General features: G+C 41.0%; 1 protein-coding gene and 1 non-coding gene across 2 annotated transcripts; one reads left to right on the plus strand and one right to left on the minus strand.

Annotated features, from left to right (window-relative positions):
* Positions 1–2,853: 2,853 nt before the first annotated feature.
* Positions 2,854–24,098, minus strand: CGAS (cyclic GMP-AMP synthase). Its single transcript, XM_029945393.1, has 5 exons — positions 23,395–24,098; positions 17,942–18,161; positions 12,330–12,566; positions 6,343–6,445; positions 2,854–4,069 (listed from the first exon to the last, which is right to left on the minus strand). Exons 1-5 carry the CDS (start codon positions 24,004–24,006, stop codon positions 3,718–3,720), a joined length of 1,524 nt encoding a protein of 507 aa, XP_029801253.1. The 5' UTR covers positions 24,007–24,098; the 3' UTR covers positions 2,854–3,717.
* Positions 17,523–17,625, plus strand: LOC115297347. The gene has a single exon (XR_003911431.1). It is a non-coding gene; the product is annotated as a small nucleolar RNA U13 (small nucleolar RNA).
* Positions 24,099–24,491: the final 393 nt, after the last annotated feature.

The raw sequence follows: 24,491 nt of genomic DNA on the forward strand, positions 1-24,491 counted from the left end.
GATATACGATAATATATTATCCTCTACTTCTGTATATTTGAATATTTTCATAATAAAGATAGTAAGTTTATCAGTAGACTCAATAGACTAAGTGAACTTATAAGTCAATCCAGATTGCAGCACAGAAAGATAACCTTTTCTCTTTCAATGCCTGGCAGGGAGACTTGGGGAAGTTGTAATGGGCCCAGGGCTTCACAGGGACCCTGGGGACTTTGGTTAACTTTGAACAGAGTACTGGTAGGGCTCTGGCCACATCTGACCCCAGCAGCAGTCCCTCAAAGCCAAAGCAATACAGACCAAGGGTCTCCAGCTGGCTGGAAGGTCACCTCTATCAGATGTTTCCAAGTTCGAGTTAGAGTCAACATTCAGGGGGTACAGCACAGGAGTGGTGGTCCAGGTGCAGGGGATACTACATGTCTTAAAAAGAGGCCCTCCCTACCAGGCTCCTTGTTAAAAGGTTTGTTTGCCTTCTTTGGGGGAAAAATGTCCTTGAGCCCCTTAGAGGAATGTGGACAAATGATCCCTACAGTGTACCGGTATCTTCAAAACAGTGGGTTTATGGCACCTGGGTGTCTCAGTTAAGTGACTTTGGCTCAGGTCATGATCTTATGGTGGTTCATGAGTTCAAGGCCCAGGTCAGGCTCTGCTGTCAGCACAGAGCTTGGTACAGATCCTCTGTGCCCTCTCTCTGCCCCTCCCCAGCTCATTCTCTCTCAAAATTAACTTTTTAAAGCAAAAACCAAAATGGGGTTTTCTGACTGGAGGCACATGGGGTCCTTTGGGCCAGATTTCAGGGAGGATGCTCTGGAGATCAGGGCCTGATTTCTGCCGGCCCTCCAAGGACTGAGTAGGAGACAGGGCCCTGGGCCTGAAGGGCTGGGCAGCTCCCCTGGAGCACGTTTGCCTCTCTGACGTTAGCTTTGATCTCAATCATCACTGACGCTGGTGGCAAACGGGGAAGGTTGATGGAGACCCTACATGGCTTATTTTTAAAAAGTAATCCTCAGCCCTTTCCCCCTTTATTTTCCATTATCAAGATGGAGCCACTTCATCTTTTAGCCATTTCTAAGTAACATGTTTATATTGCATTTTCTTGCTTTTTCAAATTTGATATTATACACTGGTTTCCCATTATAAGAGAAATAATTCAGCCCTGTGATGGTTAGCTCTTAGGGTGGCTCCATGACTCACCTTCCTGGGGTTTATATCTAGCTAATAAAGATATGGCCCTAACTCCTTGGCTTCTGGCAGGTCATCACTAAGCACTTGGAACAGCGCAGAAAGTTTAACAAAGTGGTTTATGGTGGGCCTTTGGATCATGAAACTTGACTTCCAGAGTGGCTGGACTCTTGAGGTTCAACATGTAGGGAGTTGACTACTGAGCTTCAATAAAAATTCTGAACACTGGCTCAGGTGAGCTTCCTGAGCCCAATTCCATATGTATTGTTATACACAGATACCAAGAGAATAATGCATCCATGACTCCACTGGGAAAGGAGAATAGAAGCTCTGTGTTTGCTATCCTGCTGGACTCTGCTGAGTGCTTTTCCCTTAGCCAATTTTAACCTGTGTCTTTATCCTGTAATAAACTGCAACCAGTAACCATAAATGTAGCTGCTTCAATGAGTGTTCTGAATCTTCCCAGTGAGGGGCGCCTGGGTGGCTCAGTCGGTTAAGCGTCCGACTTCGGCTCAGGTCATGATCTCACGGCACGTGGGTTCGAGCCCCGCATCAGGCTCTGTGCTGACAGCTCAGAGCCTGGAGCCTGTCTTCAGATTCTGTGTCTCCCTCTCTCTCTGACCCTCCCCTGCTCACACTGTCTCTCTCTCTCTCTCTCTCTCTCTCTCTCTCTCTCTCTCAAAAATAAATAAAACATTAAAAAAAATCTTCCCAGTGAATTATCAAACCTAAGAATGCTTTTGGGAATCTCCTGAAACTAATTGGTGTCAGAGGTAAGGCTCATCTTGTGGGGATTATTGTCCCTCTACCTGTATAGTTGGCCAAACTGACACAACACTCCTGGGATTACCCTATCCCTTGAGTATGTATGGGACCTTGCTTGCTTCCAACCAACTGGAATGGTAACGGATATGGAATGTACATGATTACCTGTATGGAATTACATTCAGTAAGACTGTATCACAGCTTCTTGCTGGAGTCTCTCCTTTCCTTGAACTTTGAAGCCACCTGCCATGTTGTGTGGGCTGCCAATGCTGGGAGGCTCACATGGTGAGGAACCAAATGCAGTTCCTAACAGCTAAGGGCAACTTCTGGCTGGCAGAAACTGAAGTCCTCAGCTTCACCACTGCAGGGACATAAATACCGCCATCAAAGGTGACCCTTCTCGCTCTGGCCCCAGATGATATGGCAGCCCCAACTGACACCTTGATTGTGGCCTTGAGACCCTGTGCAGAGTCATGCTCAGAATCCTGACCCACAAACACTGAAATAATGTGTGTTTTAAGCCACTGAATTTGGGGTAACTTGTTATGCATCAATCGGAAACTAAAGAACCCAGCCCCTCTATCTCACTAGCCCCTTATAAGCAGTCAGGTTGTTCCTTTATCCTCAAATAGCCATAATTCGATGGCATTGATAGTCGATGGTTATATAACTTTGACTTCTCATATCAATACAGCTGAGCAATATTATCAAATCAGACTTTTCTTGGACATATTAATTTCCTGGAATTAAAAGTAGTTTGGATTTTTTTGGTCTAGTTTTCTATTGATTCACTGTCCCCAAAACTTTCCTCCAAATGTCTAATTTTTCTCTTAGTATGTTCAAAACTAGTAGGTTGTTAAACAGGATATACAAAATGCCCAGACTAAAAAGAAGACTGATACATTCGACTACATTAAAATTTTAAAACCTTGTTTACTAAAAGACACCAAAAATGGTAAAGCCACTCCACACAAGGGGAGAAGTTATTTGTTACCTAGACAACCAATAAAGTATAATCCAAAGTATATAAAGACTTCGTACAAAAATTGAGAAAACAGCAAGATAGCCAGTAAGAAAATGTGCAAAATATGAGTGGGAAAAAGTTAACGAACAGCAGCTGCTTCTAAGTTGAACGCTGCCTGAGCTCAGAGGAGAAAGGGTAACATTTGGAAATACCACGGATGGAAGTGCCTGTTTCTTTGACTGTTGAACATGCATATGTATTACCTTTTCAGAAATATAAAAGTGTTACTAAAAATACAAGTAAGTTGCATGTTTTATACTTATCCACATGCATTATTCTATATTTTTTGTGACATTATGGATTTCCTGAGCATGCAGAGATGATGTAGAACTTATCTTTTCATTTCCTTCTTACCGATTCTGGCATATGTGACAGGACATTGCTTCCATATATTTGAACATTGAACGAAGTCTACCGTTTCTAATGTTGTCTCTTGCAACCGTCCACATACTTGTGCTAGGTGAGAAGTGGTATTCAGTAAGTGCTTGATGAATTTAATTCAGGCAATATGTATTTTGTCCTTTTCATTCCAGTCTGGTAAATCTTTTAGATTGTAAATACTCCTTTATGCTTCTTATTCCTTGACTAATCTCTCTCCTAGGATAATCAATCTGTTTATACTGATTAGAGTTCATTAAGACAGCAGAGGGTTATATGATTTACATTCATTTTAGTTAATCACTGATGTGATAAATTTCAAACATTTCAATATTATAAACTAATTCTTGATTCTTTTTAAAAGTATAATTTCAACATTTATGAAAAACTGGAAATCCATTGTTTCTTTCATATTCAATTTCCTGTGACAGAAATTCTTTACTTATTTTGTCAATTTGGTCCCGAGAGAATAGATTCAATCCAGGAATAAAATAATGCTCGAGATGTTCTATCTTGAGGCACTGAAGAAAGTATGTCACACAGTTTTCAAAGCAGAGCTCCAGGTCCCTGGTTTGCCAGTCACTGTCTTCTGACTTCTGGGTACATACATGAAAGAAGGCAGTTTTCACATGGTAAGAGCAGAACTTTTCCAGTTCCTTTCGTTTTTCAAACTTTATTTTCAATTGTTCTAAGAGATGTTTCATTAGTTTTAGACAATCTTTCCTGTTGAATAAAAAAGAAAACCACTTATTTTTATTTATTGACAACCTGCTTCATTCCACAAAAAGCTTTAGGCATGTTACAGGAAAAAAATATAAAGATACAATAAACAGGGGCGCCTAGGTGGCTCAGTCAGTTAAGTGTCCAGCTTTAGCTCAGGACATGATCTCACGTTCCTGAGTTCAAGCCCCGCATCAAGCTCTTTCCTGTCACAAAGCCTGCTTCATGCTTCAGATCCTCTCTCTCTCTCTGCCCCTCCCGTTTGCTCTCTCTCAAAAATACATAAGCATTAAAAAAAAGTAAAGAATACAGACATTATCATATATTAAAAATACAAAAACCAATAAAGATCTATAAATATAATTATAGGCCATTCTAAAACCTGATTATGTTTTCAAATACATGCTTTGAAGTTTCAAAAACATTTTATTCCTCGCTTTCTAATTTTAGCTTAAATATTTAAGGATGGATTCAACTATATGAAACTGGCAGATATTTATTCATCCAATCATTTAGTACCTAGAAAAGTCTCATTTTAATTTTTACAAAATGGGGGCAGATGGCTGGCTCAATCTGTAGAGCATGTGACTCTTGATCTCAGGGTCATGAGTTCAATCAAGCCTCATGTTGGGCATATGGCCTACTTAAAAAAATAATAAATAAATGATTTTTACAAAATGATTTTTACTTACTAAGCTGCAAGTAATTTATTTATTCATCCAGTTATTTAGTAGTTGACAAAATTTAATCTTTATAAAACTATTTAGCCTTATTAGAAATATATTTTTGGGGGGGTTGCCTGGTTGGCTAGTCAGAGAAGGGTATAATTTTTAATCTTGGGGTCATGAGTTCAAGCCCCACGTGGGTATAGAAATTACTTAAATAAATCTTTTTTTTAATTTTTTTAATGTTTTATTTATTTTTGATACAGAGAGAGAGAGAGAGAGAGAGAGCATGAGAGGGGGAGGGGCAGAGAGAGAAGGAGACACAGAACCGGAAGCAGGCTCCAGGCTCTGAGCTAGCTGCCAGCACAGAGCCTGATGGGGGGCTCGAACCCACGAACGTGAGATCTGACCTGAGCTGAAGTCGGAGGCATAACCGACTGAGCCACCCAGGCGCCCCTTAAATAAATCTTAAAAAGGGAGGGAGCACTTGGGTGGGTGGCTCAGTTGGTTAAACACTCGATTCATGGTTTCGGCACAGGTCATGATCTCATATTTGTGGGTTTGAGCCCCACAGTGGGCTCCATGTTGATGATGTGGAGCCTGCCTGCGACTCTCTCTCTCCCTCTCTGTGCCACTCTCCTGCTCTCTCTGTCTCAAAATAAATAAACTTAAAACAATTTTTAAACTTAAAAAATAAAAGCATATTTTTCTTTTCAAATTTAAATAAATAAATAGATAAATTTATTTATTTGTTTATAAAGAGAGAGGGAGGGGAGCGGCAGACACACACACACACACACACACACACACACACACACAGAATCCAAAGCAGGCTCCAGGCTCTGAGCTGTCAGCACAGACAGACATGGGGCTCGAGCCCATGAACCGTGAGATCATGACCTGAGCTGAAGTCGGATGCTTAACCGACTGAGCCACCCAGGTGCTCCAGGAAATGTATTTTTCTTAATGCCTGTTTCAAAGTCTACACATTAAGTCTTAACCTCCTGTGGCTGTGTGGGGGGCATTCTTGTTTTGACCTTTTACCTTTTGTGGCCCTTCTACCAGACAACTTTAGAAACGTGAATGATTGCTTTTCAATCTCAGCTCTTTAAGGTGCATATGTTAACTAGAAAAATAATTACCTATCTCTTAGTGCTGTTTCAAGTATAGCTAGTCAGTCCCGGGCCTGCACCACAAACAAACCATCGCAAAGCAAGCACCAGCACCCAGTAAGAGTGATCCTCTGGTCTCCTCCCACCATGTGACATTAATGCTCATTACCTTAAAGCAACCAGACTCCTAAGACACATCCAATTGTCGTGGCTAGCCATGTCGAATGTTGATATCCTCTCACTCTGTCCGACTTCATACAACTATCTGATTCAGGTTCAGAACTTATGCCCCCCGGTCTTGCCTTCTAACACTATTTCCTTGGTCCCGTGGATCTGGCTTCCCTGGTTTCGTGCTCACCCTCTAGATAATACTCCAGGGTCAACTCAGCCATGCATGGCCCCTAGGACTCAAGAATGAGCATCTTCAGGTTGGAGCTATGAAAACAAAGAATTAAACATTCCAGTGGTAATCTGCTATTTAACAAAATAAGGAAGTTACCTGCAACATTTCAATCCATTAATTTCACAGCAGGTTTTCGACTGTCCATGACTTTTCAAAATGTCCTTTTCAATGTGAGAGAAGGATAGTCGCCATGTTTCTTCTTAATTTCCAAAAAAAGAAAAGAAGAAAAGCACTTTACCAAAAGCATCCATATATAAACCACACAATACTGAAGTTATTTCCTTCATTAAAATACCACTCTGGAAGATTTCTTTTTTTTTAATGTTTTTTTTTTTTAAATTTATTTTTGAGAGACAGAGAGAGACAGCAAGAGCAGGGGGTGGTCAGAAAGAGAGGGAGATACAGAATCCAAAGCAGGCTCCAGGCTCTGAGCTAGTTGTCAGCACAGAGCCTGATGCGGGGCTCGAACCCACGAACCGTGAGATCATGACCTGAGCTGAAGCCGGACGCTCAACCGACTTGAGCCACCCAGGCGCCCCCTCTGGAAGATTCCTAAAGGCAGACAGAACAAAAGTGAATAAATAATTACATAAACAAGTGATCTGAAGCAAATAATGGGTTGAAATAGGAGAAATGGAGGGAAGCAGCGGGGAGCATAATATAGTGAGCATGATACAATGTATGTATTATTACCTTTTATATATTGCTAAATTCAATTTGCTAATATGTTGTTTCAATAATAATCTGAATCAACGGATTTGAATTTTTTATACCATCCTTGCAAGTTTTGGTATTCATGTAATAAACTAGGGAACATTTCCTTTTTTTCTACCTCTTGGGAGAGTTTATATAAGAATAGAAGCTTCTCCCCCCTACCCCCACCCCTTCTAGAGCTAGCTCTTTACATTCGTTCTATTCTATTATCTAGTTGTTTTCATACCAGAAATATGTGATTGGTTTGTAATTTAAAAATTAATCAATATACTGTTTGATTAACAGAATAAAGGAAAAACATGATCCTCTTAATAGAAGCAAAAATACAGCTAATAAATAAAATTTCTTAAATGTTGTTTTTGAGAGAGAGAGAGAGAGAGAGACAGAGCATGAATGGGGGAGGGGCAGAGAGAGAGGGAGACATAGAATCCAAAGCAGGCTCCAGGCTCTGAGCTGTCAGCACAGAGCCTGATGTGGGGATCAAACCCACAAACTGTCAGATCATGACCTGAGCCAAAGATGGATCCTTTACTGACTGAGCCACCAGGCACCCCTAAAATTTAATATTTGTAATTTAAATAAAAACCCTCTCTCAGCAAAGGTAGATTTAAAAAAAAAACAATAACATGATGACATAAGGTAAAAAGCTGAGGTTTTTTCCTTTGAAATTAAGAAGACAGGATATTGGTTATCTCCATTTCTGTTCAACATGCACTGGCCACCCTAACAAGCACAGTGAGGGAAGGAAAAACGGGACATCGCATTGGAAAGGGAGAAACAAAGCTATTATTATTGACAGATGACATAATTGTGTATGTAGAAAATACAAAAGAAGTTGGGTGGCAGGTATGTGTAACTTCAATACGTTCTTCAGTCTACTTTTCTATTGGTTTAAAGCTTTTCGTAATAAAAAGTTACAATTGCCTATAAGTAAATCTAACAAAATATATACAAATCTTTAACAGAAAATTCTAAGACTTCACTGAGAAGTATTAGACAAAATCTAAATAAATAGAGATGTGCACCCTGTACACAGATTGGAAGACTCATTATTACAATATATCATCTCCCCAAACTTATCTACAGATTCAATGTACTCTCAATCAAAATACAAAAAAAGTGTTTTTGTGGAACCTGACAAGAGGATACCAAAATTTTAATGAAAATCCAAAGGCTCAGGAATATCTAGAACACTGTGGAAGTGGGAGAACTTGCTCTAACAGATACCAAGACTTAAAAAGCTACATTACGTATGACAGTGTGGTATAGCACAAGGACAGAGGTTTGTTTTTTTCAACATTTATTCATTTTCGAGGGACAGAGAGGGACAGAGCATAAGCAGGGATGGGGCAGAGAGAGAGAGACACACAGAGACCCAGGGTCTGAAGCAGGCTCCAAGCTTCAAGCTGTCAGCACAGAGCCCAACACGGGGCTCAAACTCGAGAACCGCAAGATCATGACCTTAGCCGAAGTCGGACTCTCAACCAACTGAGCCACCCAGGCGCCCCCAGACAAAGGTTTTAATGTGACAGAATTAAGAATTTAGTAACAGCTACACAATATGTAGACAATAAATATATGGGAAAAGTGGCACTGGGCTAGGGGTGCTCATTACTGTGTAAACACATTTATGAAATCCACTTATACCACTCTGGAAAAGACATATATACAGCTGGTAAACAGATCAATAGTTGCCAGAGGTCGAATAAGTGAAGCATAGAGGGCTCTTTAAGACAGTGAAGCTATTATGTACGGGGAGATACATAATACAATGCATTTGTCAAAATGAGAACTCTAGAGCACAGTGAACCTTGAAGTGTGACAACTTTAAAAAAGTCATTTAAGAGGCCAAGTAAGCCCAGAAAATAATGCAGACCGGCAGAAGGAACTTTAACTATATCACAAATGTATGAAACAACCTTCTTAAAGGGGGCGGGTGTAGAAGCAAAACACCTCCCTGAAGGAGGGGGGAGGGGCAGAGAGAGAGATGAATACAGAGAATCTGAAGCAAGTCATGAATGTGAGATCATGACTTGAGCCAAAGTCAGATGCTTACTTAATGAGCCACCCAGCTACCCCAATTCCCCAATTCTTAAGTGTGAATTGTGCACAGTGGCTTCCTTCCAAATAGAACAGTATGAAAAAGGGGAAAAAGTAACAGTGGAGAAACCTGACAAATGGCTTATCTCAGCCAGGTGATCAAGGTCAATGAAACCTCGCTAAGTCATGCTCCTGGCATGTGCCCTTGATAGGATGTGATGAGAATGGCATTACCTCCGTTGTCTTCCACCCCCAAACCCAGAACTCCAGTTTAATCACAAGAAGACATCAGACACCTGTCAAATGAAGGACATTCTACAAAAGACCTGACTGGTGCTCCTCAAAACTATCAAGACTGAGAAACTGTTAACAGTTAAGAGGAGCCTAAGATGACATGATGACTAAATGTAACGTGGTGTCTTACAGGAAAAGGGACATTAGGTAAAAACTAAGTATCAGAATTAAGTATGAACTTTAGTTAACAATACTATTATCAATATTTGTTCATTAATGTTACAATGGGGGCGCCTAGGTGGCTCAGTCCCTCTCTGACCCTCGCCTGCTTGCACTGTCGCTCTCTGTCTCTCAAAGATAAACATAAAAAATTAAAAAACAAAAAATAAAAAACAAAACATTAATGTTACAATGTAGCATATTGATATAAGATGTTAAAAATAAGGAACTAGGTATGGAGTATATAGGCACTCTGTACTATCTTTTCAATTTTCCTGCAAAACTAAAATTATTTTAAAGTTTATTTTTAAAAACTACATTGAGATTTCATTTCTCGCTCTTTGAATATTTGGCAAAAATTCCAAAGTTTAAGGAGTTTTGCTGCTAAGGCTGAGAGTGAAATAGGTATTCTCATACATGGCTCTGGGAGTGCAAACTGCGCGATCCCTATGGGGGTGGTCTTGGCAACGTCCAGCAAAATTATACATGCATTTACTCCTTGACCAGCTATAAAAACAGACTGAGAAAAGAAATGAGTGCTACCTTTATATAGGGCCATAGCTGTATATTCAAACTATCTTACTAACTGAAAAAAGGAAGGTGTACTTTTTATCTTAAAAGATAAAAGTATATATTTATTTACATGAAAGGTAAAAACAATACAGAGGGTTTCCAATCAGGGAAGAAGAGAACAGTGTAGAGCAAACACGAATGGAAGCTGTGGTCTTCTAGGAACTCCTCTGTCTGTGGCTTTGACTTTGGAACCACGTGGATGCCTTCTATATACACTTATGAGACAAAATTAAATCAAAGTTGAAAACCTAGCATCTAAAATTTAAAACCATAATGAAACAAACAAACCTAACTATTTTGAGTTGGGTAGCTTGACCACCTGGAGAAATTCGTCCAAGTGGATTTAAGCTTGGCATTTTGACTGTCCTTTTATCTTAAGAACAAAAGAACTACAAAAAAAACTCATTGGTTTTTTTTTAATTATACTCTTGATAACAATGCTGGTATTATTTTGAAACAGGTAGAAAAATTTTTTTAATTCTTAAAAATTTATAAATTAAAACTAAATGAATCATATTTTTAAAAATATAGCTTAAACGAACAGAAAATTTATAGTAAAATGTTTGGAAAGAGAAAAACTAAAATAGGTGTCATGCATGTCTACAGTCTAGTATGAATATTTTCAGGGCTAACATGCCCCTCTGTTCAGTCCTTCAAATACAGAGAGGCGGGGGCTGAGGGGCACGCCTGCCTGGTCACAGGTAATCTGAAATGACAGGAGGAAAACAGCTATGGGTGACAGACCAGCTGAGCCCCCATCACCAGCCTCCACTTCATCTTCATGCAAGGACGTGAGGAACTACCCAGTTGCATTGGCCTTCGTACAGCCCCAGGGCCGCTGAAGGACTCTCCTATCCCTCACCTGATTTGTCTCCTGGCCCTGCCCACAATGGTCAGTAGCAGCCCAGTAAAAAGGTGGTACAGGTCCCATTACGATTTCTGTATCACATAGATGAGGGTTTCTTGGGGCAGCTATTCTAGAAATTATCCAGGGGTGCAACCCCTCTTTACAGGAAGCTATATTGCTTTTACAAAGTTATGAATGATTATGAATAACAATATATGTAATATCTTCTTACAAACCAACTTTTCTTGCAGAAAACAACTCCTTTATATGCACAATATAAAAAGCTGTCATGCGTCCACAAAACATAAGTCATCAAATTAAGCATGGTCGATGAATTCCAGGATTTGTTTAAAATACAAATTTGTAACATGGTTCACAGGTTTCCTGATTTCTTCCCTGTGCCTGGAATCCAGTGGCACTAGGTACCAAAAGTCTTTAATTTATAAGAGAAAAATAAAATAGTCAGCTAACCTGATTTTAGTTGTTTTACCTGTAGACTAACTCAGAATCTGAAGGTTACCCAAGATCAGCATCTGAAAACCTGTCCTACCAGTGAGGCCAGAGCACACAGGTGAGAAGACCAGCGGTAGGAGAGGCTGCACAGGTCTGCCGGCCGCCTGAGGCGCCGTGGGGGGGAAGACGACAGAAGGAAAGACATACGGCTGGGAATAAGAGTCTAGACTCTGATAACGTTAATAATATAGAACTGCCTTATGCTGAAATAGGGATTTTATTGTTTTTTTAATGTTTATTGATTAAATGAATGGGGGAGGGGCAGAGAAAGGGGGATAGAGGGTCTGAAGCACGCTCCGGCTTTAGTGCAGTGAGCCCATGTGAGCTTGAACTCACGAGAAGAACCGTGAGATCATGACCTGAGCCAGAGTCAGATGCTTGAACGCTCAACCGACAGAGCCACCCAGGTGCCCCATGAACTAGGAATTTTACATAAACTGTAGCATTTTTTCTCTTCCCAGAAACTTTCGAGTAGCTTTGAGAGGCTTGGTTAACTAGCCCAAGGTCACACACCTAGTAGGAGAAGAAGCCTCAGGATTCAGATCAAGTGCAGTCTGACTCCAAGGCCAGTACTGCCTTTCTCTACTGAAAACAAAGAAAAAATAAACTTTAAACGTGGGCGAGATGATATTTTGAAGCCAAGTATCTGATATTACTACTACAACTCTGCCGTTTTCAATGCTGTTTCTCACCAAAGTCCCATCTATTGCACCTGGTGGCTCCTGAAATGCCAACAGCACTGGTTACACTGCCCTAGTGTGCAACATTAACAGCTCTTGGGGCTCCTGGCTGCCTCAGTCGTTAGAGCATGTAACTCTTGATCATGGGTAGGAAGTTCAAGCCTCATGTTGGGCATAGAGCTTACTTAAAAAAGAAAAGAAAAGAAAACAAACACAGGCAACTCTTTTATATGTTTTTAAGTTAACCTTCATATTCAAGATACCTTGAAAACCATTTCCTTCCTTTGCGTGCTTGGGCACCAGGTAAAATGGCTGCTGTCTGAGACTGTTTCTAACTTTTGTTCCAAGCCAGCGCTCGATGGGCAGGCCACTCTTGGTACTAGCAGGCCAGCTGGTGTTTACTTCCAAAGCCAGGATTATATCCACAGATATTTCTTTAGGTTTCCTAAAAAGAAGCGTTACGGCAGGGCTCCCTTTCTTCTTCTTCTCGACAGTGACATCTGTATCAGTTAAAACATATAAAAGGGAAGACAGCATTTATCGATACAATTTTCTTTGAAAATACAGGGAAAATAATATATGTGTAATTGCAGATCCATGAAGTGATTAAGGTGCAAATTATTTCTAAGGTGAAAGTGACCTCACAAAGCAAAGTGTTTTTCCTCATTTCACCAATATTTATCAATACCTACCATGGGGAAGCACTGTCAAGATTCTGTCTGGTATAAATGATGAGGAGCCCATGGAGACTGTGGGCTTTGGGAGTGCTGTGACTAACGTTTTACTTAAATTGATGGAAGGCATTTTGGAGGGAATCCTGGAGAAGAGACCAGATGAATGGCAGAGAGGGGACGGGCAATTGAGAAGACCACAGCAATAGCCCAACACAGAGGGCGTGTGCCTGTGGCACTCCAGAGGCGGTGGGCATGAAGATGCAGGGAGCAATCCACATTCACTACAGCATTCTTCACAACAGCCAAGACATGGAACAACTTAAGTGTCCATGGATGGATGAATGGATAGAGAAATTGAGGTACATACATACCATGGAATATCATTTAGCCTTAACAAAGAATATCTCGCCATTTATAACAACCTGGATAAACCTGGAGGGCATTATGCTAAATGAAATAAGCCAGACACAGGCAATACTGTATGCCCTCACTTATATGTAGAATTAAAATAGAAGTAGAATACATAGAAGATGTGGGTAGGATGGTGGTTACCAGGGAGCCACCATGGTTGGGGGGTGGAGAGAAATGGGGAGACGTTAGTCAAACGGTACAGAGTTGCAGTTATGTAGGGCGAATTATGTACAGAGATCTAATGTACACCGATGATTGTCATTAATACTATTACACTGGATACTAGAAATGAGCTAAGAAAGTAGATTTCAAGTACTCTCACCACACAGAGAAAAGGCAACTATGTGAGAAGATAAGTTAATCTTCATGACTCCTGAAATAATTTCACCATGTATATGTATATTAAAACATCATGTTGTGCACCTTAAATACAGTTGACTTTTGAACAACATGGGTTTGAACTGTTCAGGTCCACTTACGCTGATTCTTTTAGTAATGACAGTGCAGCACTGCAAATGTATTTTCTCTTATGATTTTCTTTATTTAAAAAATTTTTAAATTCCAGTTAGTTAACATACAGTCCAATATTAGTTTCAGATATGCAATATAGTGATTCAATACTTCCACACAACATCCAGTGCTCATAACAAGTGCACTTTTTAATTCCCATCACCTATTTAACCCATCCACCTACCCACCTCCCTTCTGGTAAACATCAATTTGTTCTCTATAGATAAGAGTCTGTTTCCTGGAGGGTGCCTGAGTGGTTCAGTCAGTTAGGCATTAAACTCGATTTTGGCTATGGTCTTGATCTCATGGTCATGGGATTGAGCCCCGCGTCCTGCTCTACGCTGAGCTTGGAGCCTGCTTGGGATTCTCTCTCCCTCTCTTTCTGCTCCTCTCTCATGCTCACTCTCTCTCAATAAATATTTTTAAAAAGAAAAAGGAGAAAACAAGATTCTGTTTCTTGGTCTGCCTCTCTCTGTCACTTTGCTCCTTGGCTGTGATCGTGTAGTGGTTAGTACTCTGTGTTGTGTCACTTTGCTCATTTATTTTGTTTCTTAAGGTACACATGAGTGAAATCGTAAGGTATTTGTCTGTCTCTGACTTATTTCAGTAAGCATAGTACTCTGTAGCTCTATCATGTCATTGCAAATGGCAATATTTCATTTTTTATGGCTGAATAATATTCCATTGCGTATATAACACATCTTCTTCATCCATTCATCAATCAGTGGACACTTGGGCTGCTTGCATTTCTTGGCTATTATAAATAATGTTGCTATAAACGTAGGGGCACATGTATCCCTGTGAATTAATGTTTTTGTATTCTTCAGGTAAATACCCAGTATTGCAATTGCTGGAATATAGGGCTGTTGTATTTTTAGCTTTTGTTTTTAAGATTCTTTTAAAAATTTTTTTACATTTATTTATTTTTGAGAGACAGAGAGAGGCAGAGCACAAGTGGGGGAGGAGCAGAGAGAGAGGGAGACACAAAATCTGAAGCGGGATCCAGGCTCTGAGCTGTCAGCACGGAGCCTGACATGGGGCTTGAACCCACAAACCATGAGATCCTGACCTGAGCCAAAGTCAGATGCTTAATCAACTGAGCCACCCAGACACCCCTATTTTTAACTTTTTGAGGAACCTCTATACTGTTCCAGGTGGCTGCATCAGTTTGCATTCCCACCAACAGTGCATGAGAGTTCCTTTTTCTCCACATCCTCAACAACAACTGTTGTTTTTTGTGTTTTTTATTTTAGCCATTCTTATAGGTGTGAGGTGATATCTCATTGTAGTTTTGATTTGCATTTCCCTGATGGTAAGTGATGATGGACATCTTTTCTTGTGTCTGTTGGCCAGCTGCATGTCTTCTTGGGAAAAGTGTCTGTTCATGTCTTTTGCCATTTTTTAGTATATGTGCTGCCGAAGCGAGCACATTTTGCCCATTTTTTAACTGGATTATTCATTTTTTGGGTGATAAGTTTTATAAGTACTTAATATATTTTGGATACTAACCCTTTATCAGATATGTCATTTGCAACTATCTTCTCCCATTCTTTTTTTTATGTTTATTTATTTTTGAGAAAGAGAAAGACAGAGCCTGAGCAAGGGAGGGGCAGAGAGAGAGGGAGACACACAATCCGAAGCAGGGTCCACGCCCCGAGCTGTCAGCACAGAGCCTGACGTAGGGCTTGAACTCACGAACTACGAGATCATGACCTGAGCCGAAGTTGGACACTCAACCGACTGAGCCACCCAGGCGCCCCTAATGTATTTCATTTTAGACACACTGAGCTCTAGGTGTTTGGAGAACACCCAACAGAAGGTGGCCACTGGGCAGGTGGCTTTGGTGGCCAGAAATTCAGTATCCCTAGATGAGAGATACTGGCGCTGGGATTGGGAGATACATGAGCAATAAAGACTACTCTCAGATAAGGCTTATGGAAGGGACCATAGTAAGAGAGAAGATAGAGGACCAAGGAGAAAATCCTGGAGAACAACCTCATTTTGCTATTACTAAATGTGCAAAACTACCCACTTCTTACCCATTATACCCTTCTACCCTCCTACTACTACTGAGGAAGTGTACACCCACCTTTCAAAGGCCACACCTGCACATGGTGTCTGGATTCCTTCCTTCTTACCTTCTTAAGCACCTTATTTCTTCAACTGTTCCCTCTCTCCTGCATCAGTGGCTGTCCCCTCCCTACTGGATCATTCCTTTCTGTATACAAAGGATTCCAGTATCTTTCATTCTAAAATATACCTCTCTCTTGACCCCAACCTGCCTCTTCCCCATGCTTACCCATCTTTCTATGTACTTTACAGCTGAAATTTTGTAAAGATATGCCTGCACATGATGTTTCTACTGCATCCCTGCTCTCTCTCTCTTGCGTGCTCACAACCCCATCGAAACTAAGTCCAAGTTACCAACAACCCCCACAAAACTGAAGACCAAATCCAGTGGTTTTCCAAATGTTAGTAGCACTCTGCACACTGACCACTCATTCTGCAAAACACTTAGTCTCCTTTTGCTCCTTCTCTTCTTCACAATCTCTAGTGGGATCCTCTTACCACTCTACTTAACACTGCAAATCCTCTCTCCCCCATCCCATCCCCCAACACTTTTCATCATAGGACTTACTACTTTCTAATAGTTAAGATAATTATGTTTTCCATTTGTTATGAATTATATATCTGCCCTTACATAACTCAGGTACAGAAGGGTGAGGATCTTCATCTATTTACTATATTCTATTCTAATATGATATACTTATATTATAATAATATAATTATATTCTAATATACTATTACTTCATCATTACTATATCTTGAACACCTAGAACATCGGCCACATTAGGTGATCAATGAATACTGATTCATGAATAAATCAATCACGCTCTCTGCCTATGTGGTTTCGTCCATTGCTAATGCCTTTTGTATGTTTACATAGAGCCCAAACATATCCTCTGAGCTTCAAGCCCATATCCAATTACATACTTGATACATTCACTTCAATGTATCACAGGAAGCTCTAACTTAAACTATCCAAAGCCAAAACCTCCTAATTCATACCCCAAAATACATTTCTCCTCAGTCCTTCCCACCTTAGAAAATTACACAATCAATCCACACAAGTGCCTAATCGGAAACCAGGAGCCCTTCTTTAACTCAATCCTCTTGAACCTCTATACTTAACCCAGAAGTAAGCACTGCTGCCGCTTGGATGCGTCCGTTTCTCTCCATTCCCATCTCCACTGAAGCCACCACTATCTTTCACCTGAATTACTTCAATGTTTTCCTTTTTCTTTCCTTTTCTTTATTTGCCTTTTTATAATATCTTCTCCAGAGAAGACTGTAAACTTTTAAAAGTACAAAGCCAATCAACACTCCATAATTAAAATCTGACTTCTCAATGAACATGGTATCAGCGTGAATTTATTTCCAGGATTATAAGTCCTTGCACAGTCTGGCCCCTGGCCACCTCTTCCATTGCATTTCATGTAACTTTCCCCCTTGTCCACAGAGGCCTCTTTTTGTTCCTCAAGCTTGCCAAGCTCTTTTCTGCCTTGGGGTCTTACTCCATTCCAGTTGCTACTACTTCTCCCAGTTCATTCTTTTCGGAGCACTTAATGCAATTTGTGTTTACAAGCTTTAAGAGGGGACCCCAGGGATTTTATGTCATCACATGTACCCAGTGGCACAGGCAGCCATTCAGCGAATATCCAATGGACACCAAATAGAACAAATCAACCTTTAGGAGGAACACCAAGAAAATGTAGTAACTAAAATCAAGAGCAAGGAGTTGTTTCTAGGAGGAAGTGGTCAACAGTCTGCTGCAGGGAGGTCAAGAATGATGAGGAGAGGATCCTTTGTAGTTCATTAGGGTGATGATTGGGTGTTCCAGCTGCTGTGTGACATGTGCCTCCCTCAAATCCTGTTATGAAGAATGCACTTTACCTGTCTGATGTGGCGGGGGGGAGATCAGGAGAGGGGTGTGCATTGGCAATTAGTAGGTATGATCAGACCTTTAAGACTCAAAAGCCAAGGGGCACCTGGGTGGCTTACTGGGCTGAGCATTCAACTCTGGTTTCAGCACAGGTCACGATTTCATAGTTTTTGAGATCAAGCCCCGAGTCAGGCTCCAAGAGGACAGCGTGATGCCCGTGATTCTCTCTCTTTCTCTCTGCCCCTCCCCTGGGCACACACATGAACGTGCGCTCTCTTTCTCCCCCTCTCAAAATAAATAAATAGTTTAAAAAAAAATCAAAAGTCAAAAATCTTACCTTTAATGCTTTCAATTTCTTTCTTAATGATTTTCCTAAACTTGCACAGCATCTTAGAAGCTGATAATATTTCCCCTTCTAAAAATGGACTCAGAGGATTTCCTTTAGGATTTCTTTTGAACTTCACAAAGTAAAACGCACCACTGTTGCGATACTCTTCTAGCTGAATTCTGGAGACCTCCAGTTTGAACATAACATCAAATTCATTAGGAACAGAAACCTAAGAAATAGTAAAAAAAAAAAACAACTTGCTTATGAATATTTTCCAAGCAACAAAAATTTCTTTTTTGAAATTTCCACTTAAACCCTCACTTTGAAAAGCAAGATCCCTAATATTTATACCCTCTGGGAGTATGATTGGTGGAGGTAGGAGAATATTGTTGCTTTGGTTGGTAGGTTCCATACCTTTTCTTTTTAAATAATGCAAGAGTATGCATTATTTTTATAATTTAGAATTTTTAATGATATTTACAAGCTTTGAAAATCTGTACCATTGTTTTTTGAATTTATAGCTTAATGATATTAAAAATGCTACAGGACACACACTGCAGCCACCAGCTTGTCACAATGGTCTAAAACAATGTGTGTAGCCACATGCTGGCTAGGTGGGCAAAGGCCATCTTGTTATAGCTTCTGGTCACCCAAGTGAGTGAGAGTTCCGACTCACGCACTACATTAGCGTCTTTAACCGCAGCGTTTTAGGAGGTTCAAAGAATCTTTTTCATCCTCAAGATAATAAATGAGTCAGCAATTATAATAAATGATCATTTTTCCTATATTAAAAATCCCACATAGGGACATGTGGGTGGCTCAGTTGGTTGAGCAACTGACTCTTGATTTCAGCTCAGGTCATGATCCCAGGGTCATGGGATTGAGCCCCACATTAAGATTCTCTCTCTTTCTCCCTCTGCCTCTCTCCCCAACTCATGTGCTCTCTCCAAATAAAATAAAATAAAATAACCCACAGGGGAGCCTGGTGGCTCAGCTGGTTAAGCGTCAGTCAGTCTCTTGATTGCGTCTCAGGTCATGACCTCACGGTTTATGGGATCAAGACTCATAGTGGGCTCTTTGCTAACAGCTCAGAGCACTCTCTCCCTTTCTCTCTGCCCCTCTCATGTGCACACATGTGTGTATTTTCTCTCTCTCTCAAAATAAATGCATATTTATTTATATTATAAGGTTTTTTAAAAAATGTTTATTCATTTTTGGAGACAGAACATGAGTGGGGGAGGGGCAGAGAGAGAGGGAGACACAGAATCCGAAGCAGGTTCCAGGCTCTGAGCTGTCAGCACAGAACCTGATGTGGGGCTTGAAGTCACAAACAGTGAGATCATGACCTGAGCAGAAGTTGGATGCTTAACCGACTGAGCCACCCAGGAGCCCTTTTATAAATCTTGAATTAATTTTTGTGTATCATGTGTAGTAGATGGGTGTCAAATATATACAATTGACCTAATACTGATTACTGAAAAAAAAATCATTCTTTCTCCCACTGAATTAAACTATTGCATATATTTTGCACTGAACTGAATTATATATGTAGGTCTGTTTCTAGACTTTCTACTCAACTGGCCTATTTATCACTGTACTAGTAACAACTGCTTAATTAAGGTAGTTTTATATTAAGTGTTGCCCCTTGGCAGGGTAAATCCTTCCTCCAACATTTTCTCCTTTAGAACTGCCTTGCTATTCTAGGTCCTTTGCATATCCACATAAATCTTATAATTAGCTTGCCAGTTTAAACAAAAAATTGATAGGCTTCTGACTGAATTGCATTTAATCTATATAAATTAACTTGAAAGCTGAACATGATATAGATATCCATTTATTTAGTCCATTTTCAAATTTACTCAGCAATGTTTTGAAATTTTTATCATCTTTTGCAAGCTATTCCTAAATATTTGATGTTCTTGATACTATTATATATGGTATTTTTGTTTCACTTGCACTTTTGTTGTTAGAATATTAAAGTACTTTGATTTCTGTTTACTGACTTCACTGTATCCAGTAACCCTGTTAAATTCACTGATAACAGTTGAGCAACACAGATTTGAACTTGGTGGGTCCACTTATACATTTTTTTTAATAGTACAGTATTGTAAATGAAGTGTGTCTTCCTCGTGACTTTCTTAACATTTCTTTTTTACTTTATTGTAAAATACAGTAACATACAAAGTATGTATTACTCATATTGTTCATTGAAAAGGCCTCCTGTCCATGGTAGGCTCTTAGTAGTTAAGTTCTGGGGGTGTCAAAAGTTATATGCAGACTTTGACTGCACAGGTGCCCCTAGTCTCTGTGTTGTTCAAGGGTCAAGAGTATTTCTAATAGTTTGTACACAAATTCAATAAAGGCATCTGTATAAGTAAGTTTTATTACTCCTTTTCTGATCTTATGCATTTTGTTTCTTTTTCCTGCTTTGTTACATGGGCTTTATGTGTTCCTTTACCTCCTCTTACAATGAATTGTAAGATTCATTCATGTTGTTCCATGTGGCTGTAGTTTATTTCTTTACTGGTTAATGTACCACTGGCTAAAACCATTACAATTACTTTATTTCTATATAACTTTTCAGTCAGCCCAGACTATATACTTAGGATGGCAATTACACAGAGAATTTGTACAAGAAATCTTCCAATTTTTCATCTAGAAGTTGACAATATAACAATAAAATATCTGAATAAATGTGTCAATATGGAACCAAGTAAATAAATTACTGAGAGGTATATTTCATGTCTATCCTTTTTAGCAAACAGAAAGAGTTTAGAATCCAATTTTGAAATCCCAGTGTATGTGTAACAGAAGAAAATACACCAAAATGATAATGGTGAATAAAGTAAACAGGAATAATATTGCTCCTCTTTATCCTTTTCCTAATTTCCCAAGGACATCATCATGGAAAAGGGGTGAGTATGGAAAAGGCTGAGGAAAGTGGTCCATGGGTGGGAAAAGCCGTGGGCGCCTGCTCGAGGATGCGCTGCTAGGGTCAGGCAGCGAGTCAGCTCTATAATATGTATATCTTTTATAATCAGTTTTAAAAAATCAATACATGTTTTTAATAAAACAAATTTCACTCCATGTCTTCCATCAGTGCATGATTTTAAAAAGGAGGGGCACCAAGCTGGCTCTGTCATAAGAGCATATGACTCTTGATCTGAGATTATAAATTCAAGCCCCACACTGGGTGTAGGGATTACTTAAATAAAACTTTATTTTTAAATTTTGTTAATGTTTTATTTATTTTTGAGAGAGAGCATGAGCAGGGGACAGTCAGAAAGAGAGGGAGACACAGAATTCAAAGACAGGTTTTACGATGCGGCGCTCGAACCCACAAACTGCGAGATCATAACCTGAGCCAAAGTCGGATGCTTAACTGACTAAGCCACCCAAGCGCCCCTACTTAAATAAAACTTTAAAAAAAATTGGGGTGCCTGGGTGGCTCAGTCTGTTGGGCATTGGATTCTTGAGCTCAGGGTCCTAAGTTTAAGCCCTATGGGGTTACAGAGGAAAAAAAAAAAAAAGAGAGACTGGTTCTGGTTGGAAACTGTTCTTTAAACATCTTATTCTGCCTGGGTGGTTCATTCAGTTAAACATCCAACTGCAGCTCAGGTCATGTTCTCATGGTTCATGGGTTTGAGCACCACATCAGGCTCTCTGGTGTCAATGCAAAGCCTGCTTCAAATCCTGTCTCTCTCTCTACTCCTCCCCCATGCATGCACACTCTCCCCAAAATCATCATTTTTTTAAAAAGTCTTACTACCCCAGCCATGTAATTGAACTGATTGATACTTATGCAATAAGAATCATACTTAATGGGCACTTAATGGGCAACTAACTCTTGATTTTGGCTCAGGTGATGATCTCATGGTTCTGGAGTTCAAGCCCTGACAATGCAGAGCCTGCTTGGGATTCTCTCTCTCTCTCTCTCTCTCTCTCTCTCTCTCTCTCTCTCTCTCTTTCTCCCTCTCTCAGCCCCTCCCCTGCTCTATCTCTCTCTCTCAAAAAGAAGAGGAAAAGAAGAAGGAGGAGGAGGAGGAGAATAATCATACTAAGACAATATAATTAAAGTGCTCACTTGGCTTTCAAAAAACTTTTAGATAGAATTATACAGTCCTTAGGCTAAAAGAGTTTAAGATTCAAAGACTGATACATACACTGTCTTTTTGACAATAAGTAAAAACACCTCAGAGTCCACACCAATGTAATAAGCAGCTGTTTAGGCTACAATTTATGTAAAACGTTACGTGACAATGGAGTTTATGATATAGATGGTTAGTCAAAACAAAAAATATATGAAAGGTTAATTTCACTGAAAGCTACCAGGTTAAATGCTGATCATGGGAATGACACCTGGATCTGCTACCCTGAGAAGGCAGAGGTCTTGAGAGAGACCACCCATATTTTCTTCTTGAGCACATTAATTCATTCATTTGCTTGAATGCTTGCTATGTGTCAAGACTTAGAGATACAAAGACGCATAATACTTGGCCTGCTATCTTAAGAGTTTATAATCCTAAAATCCTAAATCTAGAGTTTAATAATCATCTACTTCTGGAGAGCAGTTAATTGCATAAAGCCAATGCATAACTCTAAAATAAATTATGATTACCTAATAAGGAAATATTCTCAGCCTCTGTTTCTGTTAATGCTATTTCAAAGATCTTGTACAGATCTAATGGAGATGCATAGCCCAGCTCTGAAAACCTGATAGCTTAGGCCAAAACACAATTAGAAATCTGCCACTGGTCAGAAACAAACTCCAGTCAGGAACCTGTTCCTAAATCTTCGATTCATACTGGAATGAAGATAACTCAGCTACACACAAACAAATGGAACTGTAGAATACATACTTAAAAACAATCACATTGGATAATGTGTATTTAGGGAGTACGCTTTTTAGGATCTATAGGCGATTTTCTCTTAATTTTTAAAGAACATCACTCACTGTGAACTTCCCATAACACCTGTATAAGAAATTGGGGACAGAGGAAGCGGGCAGAGGGGAGAGGCTGGAAGACGTTTTCCCTATGCAGTTTTTCCCCTAGAAAAATGTTCTTAGATACACTAATTTTGTGGAATTTTTCGCAGACCACTCCTAATTATCCAACTCAGAATTTGACTAGGGAACACCAAGTATAGCACTGTTACAGTAAGTCAGTACAAATCGCTTGCATGAATGAATCTATTTGAATCCCCTCAACAGCAGTGTCTTGGCAATAGCGGGCAACCTAGTATGTTCGCTGGATGTATAGATGGAGAAACGAGCAACTGTTCCCCTTTTTAGATAGAACTATGTCACAGGCAAAAGGACAGGAGTCTGAGTTACTTAACGAAGGGAAGTGAGGGACCGTGGGAGGTGGGGCCATCCGACAGGCTGGGGGGAGGGACGAGGGACGAGGGAGTCGGGCCCGGGGAGCCTCCGGGAACCGGAGGGTGGGCGCTGGGCGGCTCACCTTCACATGCTCGTAGTAGCTTCCTGTGCGCAGCAGCGCGACATCTTTGAACTCGGAATCACAGCTCTTCAAGCTCCGCAGCAGGTGGTCTATCACCGGGTTCACGGTCTCCGCCGCCAGTGAGATTTCCTGGCGCCTCAGCCTCAATTTCTCTAGCACCGCTCGGGGGTTCCAGGCGCCGGGCGCCGAACCCGAAGCTGAAACCCGCGGGCCAAACCCCGGGCCCTCCGTGGGCTCTGGCGGGGGTCTTTGCTCCCCCGCGGCGCGCGCGCTGCCCCTGCGGCGAGAAGGAGCCCTGGGATGGGGCGGCTTCGCCGCCGGAACCGCCTGCCCCTCCACCGCGTCCTCGGCGTCCAGCGGCCCCTTTTTGGCGCGGGCACCCCGCGCGCGGACCTGCGGTGTCTCCGGGGAGGCCGGCGGGCTACTCTTCCGCCGGGATCCCGATGCCCCGACGGCGGAGCGCTTCCGTGCGTTGGGCCGGGCGGCCCCAGTGGCGGACGGAGATTCGCTGGGCTCCTCCCGGGGACCCTTAACTCCTTGAGCCGAAACCTTGGAGGGAGCGGTCCTGGCCTTTGAAGCTGTCCCCGTGGCTTTTCCGCGCCGGGGATCCATGGCCGGCGCTGTCTGCTCCGCGAAAACGGGGAGCCTGGGCTTCGCGAAGAGGCCGAAGGAGGAGAAGCTGGAAGTCTGAGCGAGAAATGAAACTTAAATATCTGGCGGGAACGCAGGGAACGGGGCGGGGAGCACGCACCCAGGGTGAACACTGGGAGTTCAAGGGGACCTACGCCCCGCCCACGGTGCTGCGAGAGATGCTAACTTTCTCACCCTGCAGGACAAGCGACGTGCGACGTGGTTGGGCAGGAAGCACACTAAACCGGAGGGAAGCAGAAAAACTTTTCGGAACTTTGAAACAAAGTTTGATGGATCTGCTCGCTTACTGCCTAAAAGAATTTTGGAGAACTACAGATCTTCTTGCATATTGAAGTTGACAGAGAAACTTATTTTTATTTTTTTATTAATGAAATTCTTTAAATTTATTTTTGTGAGAGAGAGAGAGAGAGAGAGAGAGAGAGAGAGAGAGAGAGAGCGAGCCAGCT

Source organism: Suricata suricatta, chromosome 7, assembly GCF_006229205.1.
Source record: "Suricata suricatta isolate VVHF042 chromosome 7, meerkat_22Aug2017_6uvM2_HiC, whole genome shotgun sequence".
NCBI classification, from domain to species: domain Eukaryota; kingdom Metazoa; phylum Chordata; class Mammalia; order Carnivora; family Herpestidae; genus Suricata; species Suricata suricatta.

Coding starts and splice junctions, on each gene's coding strand:
- CGAS (XM_029945393.1), bottom strand. CDS start 24,006: ATGGATCCCCGGCGCGGAAAAGCCACGGGGACAGCTTCAAAGGCCAGG. Junction 18,162..23,394: donor GCTACTACGAGCATGTGAAG/GTGAGCCGCCCA, acceptor ACTATTTCTTAG/GTTTCTGTTCCTAATGAATT. Junction 4,070..6,342: donor AATGGATTGAAATGTTGCAG/GTAACTTCCTTA, acceptor TTTATTCAACAG/GAAAGATTGTCTAAAACTAA.